General features: G+C 48.1%; 1 protein-coding gene across 1 annotated transcript in view; it reads left to right on the forward strand.

Annotated features, from left to right (window-relative positions):
* GRAMD1B (GRAM domain containing 1B) overlaps positions 1 to 18251 on the forward strand; it is a 154591-nt gene that overhangs the window by 17469 nt on the left and 118871 nt on the right. The window contains exon 2 of the mRNA XM_090257704.1: positions 13104 to 13181. Coding sequence (XP_090113830.1) covers positions 13104 to 13181 — 78 coding nt within the window. The remainder of the gene's footprint in view (positions 1 to 13103; positions 13182 to 18251) is intronic.

Genomic DNA, 18251 nt, shown 5'->3' on the forward strand with positions numbered 1-18251 from the left:
TTAAAAAAATACAATAAAAAATAAAATAATAAAATTCAACTCCTAGAAAAAGCTAAATCTGCAGTTACGTTGGGTATTAAGCCTTGCTGGGGCTTAGCACCAGTGACTCCATTTTGGGCCTGTTGTTTCTTTTTAACAAGGACTTCCTAGGTTCTTCCCTTGCCTCCTCCCATCACTGCAGTCAGCCCCCCCCCGCCCCCAATCTCTCTAGCCTCATTCCACTCCATTAGCCCAAGTTTTCACCCTCTGCTCTATTGAGAAGGACTCATTTCAAATGGTATAGAAATGTCTGAAAGAATTGGGGCAGGAATAAAGGCCATTAGGCAGTCCTTGGTGACCATGGATGAGAGAACAGTTTGTGTCAAGCAATAGAGCTGGAAGCTTGATTGCGGGGAGTGAAGACTTGCGTTGAGAGAAAGTAGATGCAGCTGGTGGACGTCACCAGGTAGAGGGCTGTGGTAATGAAAGGAAAGCAAAAGAGGCAGATGGACTCAGCACTGAAGCATGATGAAACCAAAGATAGTCTGAGCCTATTCTGTGTGAGGATTTGCCCTCTTGGGGCAACTGGGCATCACAGATGCCAACTTATCTCATCAAAATGAGCTCAGGAAGGGAACCCGCCCATTGCAATTTAATTTATTGTCCTCTCACTGAAATCTTCCTGAGGAGCAAATGGCCATAAAGCAGAGAGTGACACTGATTGCTTTTTGGGGTTCAAAGGACCCTAGATAAAGAAACAGTGAAAGACCAGGGTTGTTTCCTGCTCCTCATAACCACCCACCCTTCACTGCTCAAATGTGAGTAATAACAGAAGAGACAGCGGAGAACAGGAGAATTCTGAATGATAAGAACACATAGGATATACAATGTATATATATTGTGTTAGTTTTACAGATGGGCAATTACAGAATAAAGGTGGAGCTTCTTCTGGGACTAGCCCTTTGCACTTCTGCAACTATAAAGAAATTGGGAAGAGCAGAATGGACTTTGAATAAAAAAGAGAAGAATAGTGTTTTCCTTAAATACTGACTTTTAAATGAGATAGTATGTGCCCTGACTGCTGAGGCTCAGTGGGTTGAGCATCATCCTGCAAACCGAAAGGTCACTGGTTCGATTCCCAGTCAGGGCACATGCCTGGGTTGCAGGCCAGGTACCCGGTTGGGGGCATGTACAAGAGGCAACCGACTGATGTTTCCTTTGCACATCGATGTTTCTCCCTCTCTTTTTCTCCCTCCTTTCCCCTCTGTCTAACAATAAATAAAATCTTTAAATGAGATAGTAATGGCAAATACATACAGTAGGCACGCAGCACATGTTAGTTTCCCCTTCTTCTATGTTACAAACTTTTAGTTATTTACAATTAATGATTTTTAGACTTCAAGCCCATTCCTAAACACACATTGAGATTCTTGAGGTCAGGCCCAGGTCTGAGGATACTTTGCCTCTGCCACCTGCTTGCTCGTACCTGGCCTATCCAAAGCTTTCTCTCCCTTTCTCTGTTTACAGGCTACTATTCACATTATTCTTTGAATGAATTTTGAACAAATGATGATCCACTTTGTGTATCATTAGAATCATTTTTACACCCTTGTCTATGTGGATTGGTCCCAGAGCTGAACTAGAAGAGGGTTAATTGAATACTGGGCAAGAGAGTGATTGTGTGTGTGTGTGTTTGTTTTCTTTTATCGTTGTTGTTTAGTACTTTGAATTATCCAGTACCTTTTGCCTTCTTGCTAATGAAAAGTGACCATGAGTGGGATAACCTTGGCAGAAAGCTTGCAGGGTGCTCAGCAGAGGACCCGTGGCCTTTCGTCCTGTGTGGGAAATGGCAGGATGGAAAATGATCACGCTGTTGACCAGGTGTCCCGTTTCTTCCCAGGCCCCGGAGAGGCTCTCTGTGAGTCCGTAAATGACCGAAGTTCTTGTTCAGACTGTGTTTATTTCTTCTAATTGGAAAATGCACACACACACATGCACACACACACGGTACAGTTTTACCATCAACCAGTTTTTCCTGGGGCTAAGGGCAAGTGAGGTTGGCTGGGGGTGGGGACAGCAGTGAGGTGGGAAGGGGGACGCAGGGGGGCTGACAGGCTCTTTCCCAGCACGCAGAGCTCACTGTCTGTCCTTGAGCTCATGTTCCTCTTGTCTCTGGCAGTTTCATCTATGATAGGGTTTCTGTGGAAGTGCTCCTCCCCCACGTGTCCTTGTACTTGAGGGCCGAGGATTCATTCTTCTTTCCAGATGCATTGGCCTCTATAGGGCACAAGGCAAGGCTCCATGGATCTTCCCTTCCTTTCACCTCCAGGACTCACACACTTTCAGTTTCAGAAGTTTGGTGTCTGCTAACGAGAGGAGAACAGACAGGTGGTGACAAAATTAACTATCAGTTAGGAAACCATAGTCATAGAACATCTTGAAAACATATTTATCCCTGACTTTGATCTTCAATCAGGTGTAAAATAGACTCTTGCCACTATTTCTTGGGCTCCTAAACGTTCTATGGGAATTCCCCAGTTGTTTCTAGGGAATTGGCTGACTCAGTCTACTCCAGGTTGGCTCCTGAACCGGGCTACTCCCGTGGCAGCTGGCAGCTGGCAGCTGGCAGCAGGATCCCATTGCCACGGCCACTGGGACCATTTCCTAAACTTCCTTCTGTGACAAGGCCCCAAGGCTCCAGCATTGCTGCTCTGCAGCTGGCCTCTCTCCCGCGTCCTGCCTGTGCCTGAACGGGTTGGCGCCGGCCTCTTTGGTCACCCAGGACCCCACCTCGGGCTTCGGGCCAACTGGTCACTGGCCTCCTAGAAGTCTCTGTAGGCCTGGCTCCAGCTCTAGGAAGTCCTGCCCTCTCCCCGGGCACAAGGTTCTGTCTCAGCTGGCTTGCCCAGGGCTTTTCATCCACGGGCTCTCGAGACAGTTCAACTCTCAGGCATAAGTTGCTTTTCTTAGGTATGGTCCCAAACTTATCTATTTCTATGGCTTCATACGTGGCCTTGTGACCTCATAGTAAGTGCCCTTATTTTTGAACCATCTCATCTCACATCTGTGCCATTGACTGGTCAGCGCAGACTTGTCCCTTTTTGAGTCAAGGTTTTTGCTGCACTGGACTTTCCAGATGTTCTTGCTTCCTGGCTGCGGGCTGCCTCCTGCAGGCCAACAGGAAACACAGTTTCTGCAGAATGAATGTTCAAGCTCTTCCCCGAATTCAGATCTCCCTCTGTCCTATCATTGAAGTCATTGCAACCACCCACCCCTTTCCAGCTCCATGGGAAAGAACAAGGATTTCAGCGGCAGGAAACCTGGGTTGAAATTCTCATTCTTTAGCTTCCCAGCACTTTGCTTGTAGACAAGTCATGTTTGTCGTCTTTAAAATGGGGATCAGAATACACACACACATATTTCTTACCTACTTTGTGACTTTTGAAAAATCACATGGAAGGATGTTCATGGGAGCACTCTGTAGACTGAAAAGTGCTGTCTAAATGTGAAATCTAGTGTTCAAATTAAATACAACATATTAATATGCAGTATCTTGAATACAGTGTACACTGAAAAAAAGCAGCTGGTTGCAGTAGAGGAGGTTTTCTTTGACATAGCCCATATATTTTCAAGGCTTGGGCAGAGCTCCCTTATCACTGGTGACAGCTGCTTAGGCTTGCATTTGTCACAGCTCAGAGGGAGCAGAGCTCTGGGCCAGGCAGGGGTCGGGGGGGGTGGGGAGGAAATCACTGAATTGGGCGATGAACACACCAGAGGGAGAGACAGCCGGGCTTCTATGTGACGTGGGGCTCAGTGGGCCGAAGGGGAAGATGCAGTTGCTGAGGTGGGCTCTGTGGGGTCTCACAGAAGAGGCACTTAAAGCAGAGGGGACACTATCAGCGAAGTTGGGAGCAATGAGTGCACATGTTTATTTGGGAGCCAAGTGGCTCAGTGCAAGCAGAACACTGGGTTTTTGACCAACCCTTCTGCAGAGGAAATTGGGAAGAGGAAGTTGGTTTCCTGTTGTAAGGCCTTGTGTGAGGCAAAGATCTTTGGACTGTAACCTGTGACACTAGAGGAAACTGTCGAAGAATTTTTACCCAGGAGGAGGCACGTTTAGAACTATTGTAGAAGATGACGGTGGTTCAGGCCCGTTTGTGGGCTGGGCCGGCTGGCATCAGCTAGTTGTGCACATTGCTTCCCAGTTGTGAGTTTAGTGACATTGTGCTGGCAGCTTGAAATTGACCATGGTGGGAGTGTTTACACCATGGAATTCAGCAAGTGACATAAATCTGTCCCCTCTCTTCCCCCAGCCAGTTGTTAAAATGTACCAGCACAGTCAAGGGGCCCTGTTAATAGGGTAGGACTTCAAGTTAGCACACCTGGGTTGTGTGTTAACAAGTCCTTAAGGCCCCATCCCAGACCCCCTGAATGAGCATCTAGGGCAAGTGAGGAGGTAGGAACCTATTTTTTTAAGTTTTCAGGCACACTTCTGGCCAAGTTGGAGGCATAGGTAGACACGCTGCATCTCCCTCCACAACTAAGAAGTAATACAACTACCTCAAAACTAGAGACAACCAGAAGTTCCAGAAAATCGAGCTGTATGGAAATCCAACAAACAAAGATATAAAGAAACAATATTCATCCAGACAGGCAGGAGGGGCGGAGCTAGAACTGAGAGAATGTGGTGTGGAGGTGGCGGTGTGGCAGTGGCAGTGTCAGTGGCTGTGGCCAGACAGCAGAAAGCACAGTCACACATATAAAAAAGTAGGGAGAGACACCTGGGGAGCCCTCCGAGTACCAGACCAGACTGCGCAGCTCATGCTTCCAGCGCAGGGGAAAATAAAACTTCATTGCTTCTGGCTGTGAAAACCAGTGGAGGTTGGGGTGGAGGAAGAAACTCTCAGCAGAGTCCACTTGCTTAGAGGGCCCCCACAGTCCTAGAATGTCCACAGACCCACCCACTCTGAGAACCACAACCAGGGCAACAGCTAGAGAGGTGCCAGTCCCATATGAGAAGTGAGAGAAGTGCCTGGAAAAGGGATGAGTGCTGATCCACTGACATTGTTCCCTCTCAGACCCCTCCCCCACGTACAGCACCACAACGTGGTGAAATGGGTCACCTTGTACTGATGAATCCCTAAGGCTCCACCCCTCACAATGTAATAGGTGCAAGAATTCAACCTAAGACACAGGGGCAAACATAGGAGCTTGACAACTTGATGGGACAGAGAAGTATGGCCCAAAAGAGGCAGCAGATCAAGATTCCAGTGGGAGAACTAAGCACTGAGGAGATAGTCAACATAACAGACAAGGAGATAGCCAACCTAACAGATGAAGAGTTCAAAACACTGGTGACAAAGATGCTCACAGACTTGATAGATATGCTTGAGTACAGCAAATGCATAAGGGAAGAAGTGAAGGCTATGAAATGAAGGAAAATCCACACAAAACCAATGGTGAAGGGAAGGTAACTAGGGTTCAAATCAATTATTTGGAATATAAGGAAGAAATAAACAGCCAGTACAGAATGAAGAGACAAGAATTGAAAAAACTGAGGAGAGGCTTAGGAACCTCTGGGAAAACTTTAAATGTGCCAACATCCAAATCATAGGGGTGCCAGAGGAGAAGAGGAAAAGCAAGAAACTGAAAACTTCTGTGAAAAAATAATGAAGGAAAACTTCCATAATTTGACAAAAGAAATAGACATACAAGTCCAGGAAGCACAGAGAATTCCAAACAAGCTAGACCCAAAAAGGACCACACCAAGACACATCGTAATTAAAATGCCAAAGGTGAAAGATAAAGAGAGAATCTTAAAAGCAGCAAGAGAAAAGCAGAGAGTTACCTACAAAGTGGTGCCTATAAGACTATCAGCTGATTTCTCAAAAGAAACTCTGCAGACAAGAAGGGACTGATAGGATGTATTCAAAGTGGTGAAAAACAAGGTCTTACAACCAAGATTACTCCATCCAGCAAAGCTATCATTTAGAATGGAAGGGCAGATAAAGTGCTTCCCAGACAAGGTAAAGCTGAAGGAGTTCATCATCACCAAGCCATTATTATGTGAAATGTTAAAGGGACTTACTTAAGAAAAAGAAGATCAAAACTATGAACACTAAAATGACAACAAACTCACAACTATCAAGGACAGAACCTAAGGATTTGGATGAGACTATTTAGGGACAGTGTGTTGAGAAGAGAAGGGGATTGTGGTCAGAACTCTAGGAACAACTTTTCAGAGCTTGATAGAAGAAAAAAGGCCAAGAAGAGCTAAAGCCAACGGCAATTTGTATATATTTATCAAAGTTGGCAGTTCCTTGGAAGGAAGGGTTCCTGTAGGGGTTTCCAGAATTTCCAAAAAGCCTAATAGAAACCACATGTGCATTTTTCTGTATTAAGACAACCTGAAACATTGTTTGTTTGGCTCAAATTCTATTGGCGTCGTGTGGTAAGGATGTGACTGGAGGCTGACGAGAAGTTCTGAGGGGCGGCTGTGTGCTTTTACTAAATGCGCACACCCCTGAGCTGGGAGACACGGGGAGCTCTGTCAGCTCACTCTTCGAACACAGGATAGGTGGGAGTATAGTGTAAGGGTTCCTGCTGTGGAGGAAGTAGGGGCGTGTGGCCTACCTCTCAGTGTTCCTGACTTGCCCTATGAGAGGAAATCGGTGGGAAAGGAACTTGAACTGCTCAATTTAAGCAATTTGGATAAAGGGACCGGGATCAAGTTGATCGTCCAATGTAAGGTCTGGGGGTTACCTGTGGAGAGAGTGGCTTCTGGTAAGTGTGTGGCACTTGAGAGCTCCACAGCTTCCCAGCAATTCACCTCCTTCTCCCAAGTTAAGGCTCTGGGTCAGGAAGCAAGGGGTTTCCTAAAGGCAGGTGGGGCACAGGGAGCTGGGTGGGGGGAGGGGTGGCGTGGAAGCCTGGCCTCTGAGGCTCCACCATCCACTCCCTCAGAGGTTCTCATGACTTCACGTTCCGGGAAGCACCTTGGCTGCTCACACTACCACTAGGTGACCTGGTTAATTTGTCTTTACTTCCGTAAGAGGGCCTCAGATTTCTCTGCAAAGCTAAGTAGTGATGGGAGCCAAGGAAACTACCAGAATGTGGGAAACTAGAAAAAAGCAATGTGTTCCTTTAAGAGCAATTGAGGAGAGTTTAGGCTGACACCAGTTCTCATTACTCCCTTCTTTCAGACCCCATTTGAGAATGTAATGGGGAGGGGATAAGTATAATTCTTTTAAACTGTGTGTTGTGAGAGGTTTAGAATTTTATTTTGGGTGAGGTGTCCTCTACCCTTTATAAAAAAATACCTCCTTCCCTTCCTTCCTTCCAAGACAGAGACATAATCATGTTTACAAGTAAAAGAACTCTTAAATGTAGAGAGGTGTTAATGAGTTGTAATGAGTTAAAAGATACACGTTTAACTGGAATCTGAATCCCTGCATCTTTGACCAGGTATGCACCTTGCATGTTCCCCTGGAGCGATTGAGCAGAAAGTCCTGCTAACATTGCAGACAAGTAACCAATTTTCACCCAGAACATGCTCTTTCCTAATTAGTTTTTGAAAACATCCAGGTGTGTTATATAAGCTGGCGGCCATTGGCATTGCCCCAAATCGCATCTGTTTACTTATTTTCTATTCTTAGACTTTCCCACACTCGCCAGATGACAAACAGAAATGATTCTCTTTTATTCTCTGCTTCTGTGCGACCTGCCTTTCTTCTCCCACATGCCTTGTCTACTTGAACTGAACGGGCACAATAAATGCCCGAGTCATCTTGCAGGTGCGTGTCATTCAGCCTGAACATGGTGGCGTGACCGATTCTGCTTTTCGGTTGGGGCTCTCAACACGCTTCCCACCAGGGTCTCCATTTATCTTCCTCCCAAGCATTCGATATTTTAAAATATTTATGTACCAAACCAGCAGTGACTATTAAGTACAATGGATATCCACCAAGTGTGGTGTACCTACTAAGGCCCAGACACTTCCTGTGAATGATTTCTACCATTTCTAACCCTCGCCGCAGCCTTTGAAAGCCTGTGGCACACCCATATCTGGCATTTAGAAAAGTGAAATATTTTGCCCATTGTCACCATCAGTGGCAGAGTCAGGACTAGAGCTTATGTCTTTCTGACTGCAAACTCTGAACTCAGATATTGCGATTGGGTTCCTCACAACTCAGCCCCCAACTCTGTGGTATTGTACTGCTCCAGCCCTTGGGGAAACTGGCTAAGGGATCATGAATGTCCTGGCCAAGGTCACAGGGCCAGTAAGAACCAAAGCCAGGGAAACCTGTCTCTGTCTGTCTCCATGCTGTTGCTATTACCTCCACTGCCTAAAATAATTCATTTCCTCGCTTTTATTCATCAAAGACACACATCAATCAAAGCAGCTCTGAGCCTTCTGAAGCTTCCAGTTAGCATGAGATAGTGCTAATGTACTAGGTTGCTCAGATTCAGCCAACAGCAAAAGTGTGATCAGTTAGTCCGCACGTTTAAATTTGTGTGGATCAATGCAGTTTTCATTAGACTCAGAAAATACTGAACTATAGCTCACACATCCCCATAGCTGCTTGGAATCCCCCAAATCTCTCAGAATCCCTTCTGGGCTTAGAAGGCCGTGACCCCTTTGCTGTTGTCCGTGAGAGAAAGAGCTCTTTCTGCTTAAGGAGCAGTAACCCAGTCTCCATAGCAGCGACACCATACTTCCAGAAGGCAGAAGGACACTTTCCTGCCCTTTCTGCAAGTGTTCCAGGTTGGGGGAGGGAGGATGGGTGCTCAGTGGCCTCATGGGAATTGCTCAGCCTGCAAGACCTGGCTTCTGGGATAGCCTGTGAGCGCCTGGCCTTTGAAGTGTGCTTTGGCTCATATTACAACAGGTTTTTCCCAGTTCTTCCTCTGCAATGTTTCTAGTTCAATGTGACCTTTGAAGATAAGCTCCAAGCGCTAGCTTGCTGGCGAAGAATAAAACTGGGATCGCTTTACTTCAGCTGGTTTCCTGCAGGAACATTCTGGAATGTAAAGAAGTGTTTTCCCCACCTAGGTAACAGAATTAGTTTATACAATAACTTTTACCTGAAGCTTGGATTTGCGACAGGAAGGATTTAAGTCATCCCATTCTTGTCTCGCTCTCTTGAGGGCAAGGCAGCGGTTGCTTACACAAGTTCCCTTCCTTGCAGTGATAAGCCAACGTCCAGTCCTGGGCGCCTAAGCAAAGTCATTCCAAATCTTTGTTTAGAATTTTTTTTTTTTTTAACCTGTTAGTACCCTCTGCTGGGCTTCCTCCCAGTTCTTCTCAGCTTTCCTAAGCTGTAGAGCCCAGACTGACCCCCTGTCCCATCAAGGGCTTGGCTGACAGAGAGTGGTCGGGGAGGTGGCCTTCACCTCCTGGCACACACCCTAGTATGGTGGTTGCTTTTTTCATGACTCAGAAGACTTGCAGATTCATTTAGGGAGCGTGATGGGCTGCCTGCTCTCCAGGTGGCCTGTGTCATCCGGAAGGCTCCTAGAAGACGTTATGTGAGTCCTGACAGCTGTGGCTCAGTGGGTTGGGTGTCGTCCCGCAAAGCACAAGGTCACCTGTGTGATTTCGGTCAGGGCACAAGCCTGAGTTGCAGGTTCGGTCCCAGCTGGGGCGTGTGTGAGAGGCAACCCATCAGTGTTTCTCTCTCACATGGATGTTTCTCTCTCTCTCTCTCTCTCTCTCTCTCTCTCCCTCCCTTCTCTCTAAAATTAAATAAATAAAATCTTTTTAAAGAGTTACATGAGGGGGTGAGGCAGTGCCTGAATCTCTGGAGATTCTGCTGAACAATGTGACTTCATGGGATAGAGTGGAGTTGGCGTCCACCTCACTGATTTACGACTGTTGAAAACACAAGGACCAGGCCCCCCCGGGGGCCCTGGAGGAGGCAGGATCCTGTGCACCCACAGCTTTGCCATCGGGGATTTATCTGCGGCCCCTGCTGCTCAGTGTTCACCACTCTTGACGTATTCCCCGACGGCGCCCCAGCAGAGGTCCCTGCCGTCTGCACCTCTCAGGGCACCATGAACTCCGTGCCTCCCAGACGGAGGCTCTTCCCGTCCCCACCGCTTAGCATAGGGCCTGGCACGTGCCCGCTGGGACAAAGCTGAGCTGGGATGCCTTTTCCTCTCACTGCTGCTTGTCCTGAACCTCCTCAAGTTTCAAGGGTTGGCACAAAAACACCTCGTTGTGGAGACACTCCTCTCATCTAGCCCAGAGGGAAGTGAGGCCTCTCTGTTCACATTCCTGTAAGCATTTAATAATTACTTCTAAGAGCTATCATTTTCCACTTCTACATGTAGTTACTGATATTGATTCTTACCTTCCAGATTCAGATTATAAACACCTACGGAGAAGGATGCTCGTCTGATTCATACTTCTATTTTCCATGACCCACAAAGCAATGCCTGCACGTGATAGTCCCTAGCATTTACACAGCAGTTAGTATGTGCAAGGCACTGTTCTTCCTACTTCACATCTGTTCATTTTTTAATCCTCACAATAGCTTTACAAGGTAAGAAGTGTCATGAACATCTGTTTCCATTTTGTAGCTAAGGAAAACGACGCTAAGTGGTTTGCTGGGGTCTTGTAATAAGAAGTGTGGGAGCTCTGGCTGGTGTGGCTCAGTGGATTGAGTGCCAGCCTGTGAACCAAAGGGTCATTGGTTCGATTCCCAGTCAGGGCACATGCCTGGGTTGCTGGCCAGGTCCTCAGTTGGGGGCACAGGAGAGACAACCACACATTGATGTTCCTCTCTCTCTCTTTCTCCCTCCCTCTCTCTCTCTAAAAATAAATAAAATCTTTAAAAAGAAGAAGACATGTGGGAGCTTGGATTCCATCCCAGGCAGCATACGCCGGGGTCTGGACTTAACTGCCGTGGCCGTGCTCCTTCTGTTGGCCTGTGTACGCCTGGAGGGCGCTCTACGAATACTTGTGGAGTGCCTGCAGGCCGATAGTTCTTAGAACCAATCAACAGGTGGAGGTGATCCACTGTTGCTTTCGCCTCTCCCATCTGAACTGTTTCCTAAACAATGGGAAAGCCAGAAGAGGGTGCCAGAGGTTGGCTGGTTCTTGTTTTCCTTCCCTAAGTGTGGGATGAGTTGGCCTCCTGAGGTTCTGGTTTGGAAGCGAACAGTGCCATCTAGTGGGGTAATTTGCTAATATCAGTTCAGAATTATTTTTCCAAAACCCTGGTAAATGGTGGTTTAGTTCTGGGGCCCTCTTCATTAGCTTCACTTCAAGTTTTGATTGCCAGAGGGAGGGTAGGGTGAGGAGCTACAACCAGTCTGTGATAGTTGAACTGAAGTCAGGTTTGATCCCCTTGGACAAGAAGCCACATGCTGGCTGGTCCTGGTGTCTGAGGCTGGCTGCAGACCCCCTCACTCCACCCCTCCCGCCCTTTTACTTCTCACGAAGGCTGCCAGCAGTCTAGACTTCCCTTCCTCTATGCAGGCCCACCTCTGGAGCTGTGTCTGCTTTGAAATTTGAGTTCCCTAGTTCCCTTTTCTTTGGGTTGCCTGCTATAGTATAACACACACCCCACGCCATGTAGGAGAGGGCCCCTGAGGCATGGGCCAGGTCAGTCCCACTCTGAGAAGTCCCGCGGGCCAACAACATGATGGTATAATTTTGTCAGGAGTTTTTAATATGCCAGCGTATGAGACCTGGCAAAGGGGATGATGAAGGGCACCCACACCACAGCGAGCACGTGTGTCAGGTAACTGTGGAGAAAGGAGTTGTGTCCACTCTGGATTCCTGCCCTGCAGCCGAGGGCTTGGTGACGTGCTGTTCTGGTCTCTTGCATTTGAAAATTGGAAATAAATTGCTCCTGAGGTCCTTGACTTCTTGCTAAAGGAACAGAACATGCGTGCATGGTTGGAGCACGACCACAGAAGTCCTGTGCTCCTTTGCGAGGGCACGGCCCTGGGGCAGGCACTCAGCGGAGGCAGGGCTCAGGCCACCTGTCTCAGGGTGCGCTCTGCAGAGCCCAGGGTACTCACTGTGGTGCCGAACTCTAGCAAACAAGGAAACGAGTTGGGTTTTACTGGAGCCTGGGTTATACTGACATACACGACAACGGGATTTTATTATTAAAGTCTCTGCAAAGCAGGGGTTTGCTACCTTTTTCTTCAGGCGGATGGGTGGTGAATACTGTAGGCTTCGTGGGTCTGATGGTTTCACTGCTTATTCAGCTCAGCCTTCCTCTGCCATTATAGCAAAACAGCAGCCATAAATAGTGCGTAATGAATGGGTTGATAACTCTACAGTTTGAATTTCATATAATTTTCACGTGTCATGAATTTTTTTTTTTTTCTGTTTTTTCCCCAACCATTTAAAAAGGCAAACCCCAAAAAGAAAAGAAAGGATAAAAACGAAACACCAAAAGGCAAATGCAGCTCCTAACTCAGCCGGCTGTACCAGACAAGCCGCTGTGGGCTTGGCCCTGGGGGCTGCAGTCTGGGGACTCCTGATTAGTTAATAATTAGCAATTAATAAAAACTATTTGTTCAGAAGCTATCTGTTTAGGGTCCTGAGGCGTGTGAACAGCTTTTCTTTATCTTGAGAGGAGGAAGGGCTGCTGCCTGCAGCAGGGCTTTAAGGAGTGTGAGGACTCCTCCCTCTGGTCCTCCTCTTACCCCTCAGCCTCCGCAGCCTTCCCTGGGGGCACAGAGGCCCTGGGCTACCCCCTGACGCCACCCAGTCTTCAGCCCTACTGGAACCTCCCCCTTCTTCCCAAACTCTTCTTCCTACCAACCTCCCCCCACCCCGAGAGTCTCTCAGAGTCTCTGGGGAGGGTGAAGAGGAGCGGGATTGCCATCCGGTTTTGGAGATGCTCCAGCTCTGTAGCCGGGGAAGAATATGGTCAGGCTCTTCCTCTTCTGCTTTAGGTGTGTTGGGCGGGATTTTCACCAAATTCAATCCCTTGCTCAGATTCCCTGAAGTCAGGGCACTCTGTGCAAATGGACGTGCTTAGAAACTTGCGTCCTGGAAGTTTTGTAAGCTGGTGTCTTTGTCAAGTGGAGCCTAAACGACGCCCCCCGCCCCGGGGTTGGGAAAGAGCCGGCGCTAACGGCCGCGTCCTGTGTTTCCGCAGCAGCCAGCAGAGCAGCCAGCAGAGCAGCCACGATGACGACTCCAGCAGGTTCCTGAGTCCTCGGGCGCCGGAGGAAAGGTGAGATGGGACGGAGGCGGGGGCGTGGGGGGAGGAACCGGTGACGGGGCGTGGGGTGACGCGGGGCAGGAAGGCCGTGCGTGCGCCCTGGGCGAGAGCTGGGCGCTGGAGAGAAGTGGGAGGCTGCTCGGAGGCGGCCTACAGGGGCGCAGCCAGGGGAAGGGACGGAGCCCACGGCTCCTGGCGCTCGGCAGGGAGAGGGCGCAGCGGGCAAACCAGATGTGCGGGCAGGACGTCAGCGTGGCCCCTCTGGCTGTGAATGTTCTAGGAAAGGGGGCCTGGCCCAGAGCAGGTCTGCCTGGGCCTGCGGATAGCGTGTGGGTCCTTGACTTCCTGCGGGAAAGAGCTTACAACATGCCTAGGTGCTGTGAGAGAACCTTTATTAAGGCTGCAGCAGTGGGACAGGGAAGGGCTTAGGACAGAAGTAACAGAGAGCCCAGGTGGGGCTGCGTGGCTCCCTGGAAATGTTATGGAAACCAGTGAGCCGAGTCAGAGCTACTTCGGCTCACTGGGAAGTCAGAGGAATGGGGGCCCTGGAGAAGCTGCCGCTGCCTGCTGCTCCCCTGGTTGCAAGTCTCATGGGGACCCTTAGAGTTTAGGAGCCGTGTGCCTGTGGGGGAAGAAGACAGGGAAGGGGAAGGCGTGGCCGTGCTCCCTGAGGGAGAGTGGGTGCTGGGGCCTTTGTTTTGAAGGGTTTTAAAGGTGGGAGTTTAGCGGAGTGGAGGTCCTAGAGGGGGATTTCAGTACTCACTAGCCTCATGCTGATGTGCCCGAATGAGGTTGATTCCCTTGCCTTCATTTGCCCTGGGCATAGTTGGCCAGTGGCACTAACTGGATTTCTGCTTTTTCCCTGAGGAGGGTGATTTAAGCTATTTACCCCCTGGCCAGGCAGGAGCAGTGCAAACCATTTACTCTCCAGCGTCCTTGGTTAGGGAAGATAGGATTTGCGAGAGGCTGCAAACTGCTTGCCTGCCTCCATTTCCCTGTTCTGCCATCCTGCTGACAGGCCTGTCTCCTGGGGACCTGCCAGCACCTGTATCACATGGTGCCTATGGGCCACGCACAGGCAGAGGCCCTGGGGTCGCAGGTTAAGCCGTGTCCAGGGAAAGTTGGCTGCATTGATGTTAGGTAACGGAGGTCTCAGCTGGCATCCCACAGGGCTCTACTCTTGGTCTGGCTCTGTTTACCATTTTTTATCAACAAACTGGGTGAAAACTAGAAGGTACTTTTACTTCACTTGTCAAACTTGTGGCAGACACCCAGCTGAGAGGGAACAGAAAACGCCGGGGGTGACAGAATCGGGTGTAGTATTATAGAACTATAAGTAGAAACAAGGAGGCTTCTGTTTAAAGTAGATGTGCTATTACGCATTTATATTCCATTTACATTGCATATTTATAATTGACCTGAAAAAGGCTTCCTAAGTGTAGGGTTATCACTGGGAGCCAACAGCACCCAGCAGCACAGCCGCATGACAGTACCGACAGAGTTTCATGTGAAAAAGAATGTGCGGGTTTTATTTATTTACTAGCAAATGTGAACCAATAATAGGACACAAGTATCAGATGATCTTTGAAAGTCTGAATTCATTTATGGAAGCGTAGTGGAAGAGATTTTTTTAAAAAGTTTCCCTGTTGTCTGTCCTAATGTGACCATATTTAGTATATTACATCCAGGTCTTTGGAAATGGATATTGATAAATTAGAGCCCAGAGAAAAGCGATGAGGATCGTAATAAGGATCAGTTGAAGGAAAGGGACTTAACCTGAGAAGAGAAGGGGTAGAGTGACGATATAACAGCCCCTGTTAAGTATCTGAAAGCCTAAGAATGGACCCAGAGGGCTAGAAGTTATAGGGAGAAGGAGTTCAGCTCAGGAGGAGGAAGCGCTTTCAGGGATGAGATCAGAGCCGCACTGCCATGGAATGGGCCTTGCAAAGCAGTGACCTGTCCCCTCCACTGACGCATTCAAGCCATAGCTAGAGGGGGTGTCTGTAAAGGAATTGCCCTGGGCCAGGGGCTGGGACTTCTGGAACCCTTATCTCTTCAGATCACAAAGTTTTGTGAGTTCTGCCTTAGCTCTCCATTGTCTTATGTTGGTCAGTAACCAAAATGAACACTTCAGCTCATCAATTGAGACAGAGGGTGTACCAGGGAGCAAAACCTATTATTCTTGCTAAGATACTTAATCGGTTAGGATCCTATGGTAGTTTCCTCCATCTCTAGAGTGGTCTACACTCTCTTTTCAAAGCTTTCTGGGTTTCAGCAACCATACCCTAGAAATTAGAAGGGACCCTCCCTTCTCCGTGCTTGTGTGCAGGCACCCTCTGAGTGTACCCTACTGTAGTCTAAGCAGATGTCCCCATTACAGCAAAGGGGAGATTTCTGCCTGTGGTGTCCAAACCTAAAGGCTTCTGAGAACTGTTTTCCTCATTCACATCAGTTTCTGTCCTGAAGGAAAAACCCTTTGGAACCGTGATGGGGGCAGAGGGTAGTCCTTTACCTGAGCCAGGTGTGCATCAGGGAGAAGGTTGATTTTAGGAAAATAGTCCCTTTTGGGGATTGTCTCAGAGGCAGAAATAAGCCATTTTCCAGTAGAAAGCAAAATAGATCTAACTTCCCAAGGTATGTATGTGTGTGTGTGTAATAGAATATGGGACATTGATCCGAAGTCAAGGATTCGCATAAACACTAGTTCCCGGATTCAGCCCAAACTGGACCAGCTGTTAGGGTTTCTCAATAGCAGGAACTTTCAAACAAAGCCAGAACTGCAGGAAAAGGAGCTGTTTTACTAAGGACCGTTTATGTAGCAATAAGTAGTTTCAACACAACATGGTCTCAGTTAACCAGGAAGCCTGTTAGAATAGGAAGATTGAGGCCTGGGCAGGGCTGGGGCATAACCAAGTGCCAAGGCGGTCCCACCTGCATTACATACTCATTCCCGCATGCAGGTGTGTGCCACAGACTTTGTGAAGAAGGGTCTACTGCAGTGGTTCTGAGCCTTCCATGCCGCGACCCTTTAATACAGTTTCTCATGTTGTGGTGACCCCCAACCATAACTAAAGCATAGTGATTAATCACAAAAACAATATGTAATTATATATGTGTTTTCCGATGGTCTTAGGCAACCCCTGTGAAAGGGTAGTTCGACCCCCAAAGGGGTCACGACCCATAGGTTGAGAACCGCTGGTCTACTGCATACTGGGGAGCCTGCTGGTGTCCAGGCTGCAGGATGGGCAGGTGGATGGGAAAGAGCAAAAGAAAGCCTTTAAGCCACACCTTTTTTCACTGTGCATTTTGTGAAGCAGCATACTTAGCATTCCTCAGCCACAGGCTCATCATTTGTCGAAGGCTTTTCCTGTGAAGAATCAATGAGATAATGTGTGGAAAGTGCCTGGTACTTAGCAAGTGGCAGATGAGTTTGGCTGTCAGATTTGCTCTCAGTTTCTTAGCAGACCTGTGCAGAGACAGACGCTGAGCACCTGCAAAACGTCAGCTGTCGGTACTAAGGGTGCCTGCGTTAAGGTATGGCGTTTCTCCTCAAGAGCCTTATTGCTACAAGTGAGCAAGTGAGATACAATGTAATAATTTGCATGGGATTATAAAACTCTAAGGGATTTGTTTACTGAGGTGCCTAAGCCGCGCCATGAATCTTGTATACACTTTTAAATATAATCCTCTGAATAGCCCTATCAGAAAGATGCTATTACTATCTTCATATTAGAGTTTAGGAAACAAAGGCTCAGTGGAGTTTAAGAAATTTGCCCATTTAGTGTGTGTGTGCATAATATGGGGACTTGCCTGATTCTTGAATATTTAGTAGAGTTTTTTGGTAAGCCTTTATTATAGGAAGTCTTACATGTAAGGTAGAGAGCAGAAGAATAATAAAGTGATTGATATATTTAACTGTATCAGGAGAAAACTGTAGATTTATTAGGTTGTTTTTTACGTACTCTTTGCTTATTTGTTAGAACGGTGTATATTATGTTATTAATGAAAAGCTTAATAAACAACTTAATTATAATTTTAAATTTTGCCTGAGAAAAACACAGGTACTCTGCCCAGGGCTAGGGTTGGGCGAGGTGGGGAGAGTCAGTGGTTTCCAGAGAGACTCCGTGGCGGCGCCTCCGCTGAGGGCTGTGGGGCGCGTGGCAGCCCGGCACGTGGTCAGCACTGCCTGGCCAGGGAACGGCCTACGTGAGCAGGGAGGCGTGAGAACGCAGGGGCTGCAAGTACTTCAGTATCCCTGAGGGGTTTTGAGGAAGGAGGTCACCACCAGCTAGTCCTGCGAGAAAGACCGCTTTGGTCCCAGTGTGGAAGATGGGTTCCAGGGCCGACAGCAGCCTCAGGTCAGGAAGGAGCCTGTGGCACTTGCTCACCCCTTTGTCACCCCATGCAACGAGCATTTATTGAGCATGTGCTCTTGCAGGCATGGAGGGTGCAGCTGTGAACGAGGTCACCATGGGCTCTACTTTTGTGGTGCTTACTTTCCAGTGAGGAGAGACAGATCGTAAACAAGAAAACATCAAGTAATGACACGTGCTGTAAAGCAAGTGGGAAAGGACGGTGCCTTGGACTGAGCATTTTGAGGTCACGTTGGGCAGGCAGCGAAGGCGAGGTGTGGTGGCATTTACGCTGAGACCACAGGGCAAGCGTCTGGACGGTGGTGTCGCAGTGAGGATCGAAAAGGTGGGGCCCACTGAAGACATGTATCGAACGGGTTTAACAAGACGTGCGTCTGGGTTGAGGAAGGGTATATAGTGTGAGCCTAAGGTTTCTAGTTTGAGCAGCAAATAAAAGGCAGCATAGAGTCTAGACGTCAAGTGCTGGCCTGGGCTGTGACTGCGCTCCCACTGCGTGCCTGTGCTCTTGGGCGAGTCACGTCACTTTGTGCCTCGCTCTCCTCATCTATATGATGGGTTTACATATCGTTCACACTCCTGGGGTTGTTGAGGGTTGAGTGTGTGTATGATGATTAGAAGAGGGCTAGTACCTGGCACATGGCTACTATTATATATGTGCTTGCTATTATATTATTATTATTATTATTATTTATTATTAAAATATTGGGTA

This window comes from Furipterus horrens, unplaced genomic scaffold, assembly GCF_987537825.1.
Source record: "Furipterus horrens unplaced genomic scaffold, mFurHor1.1.pri manual_scaffold_11, whole genome shotgun sequence".
Classification (NCBI taxonomy): domain Eukaryota; kingdom Metazoa; phylum Chordata; class Mammalia; order Chiroptera; family Furipteridae; genus Furipterus; species Furipterus horrens.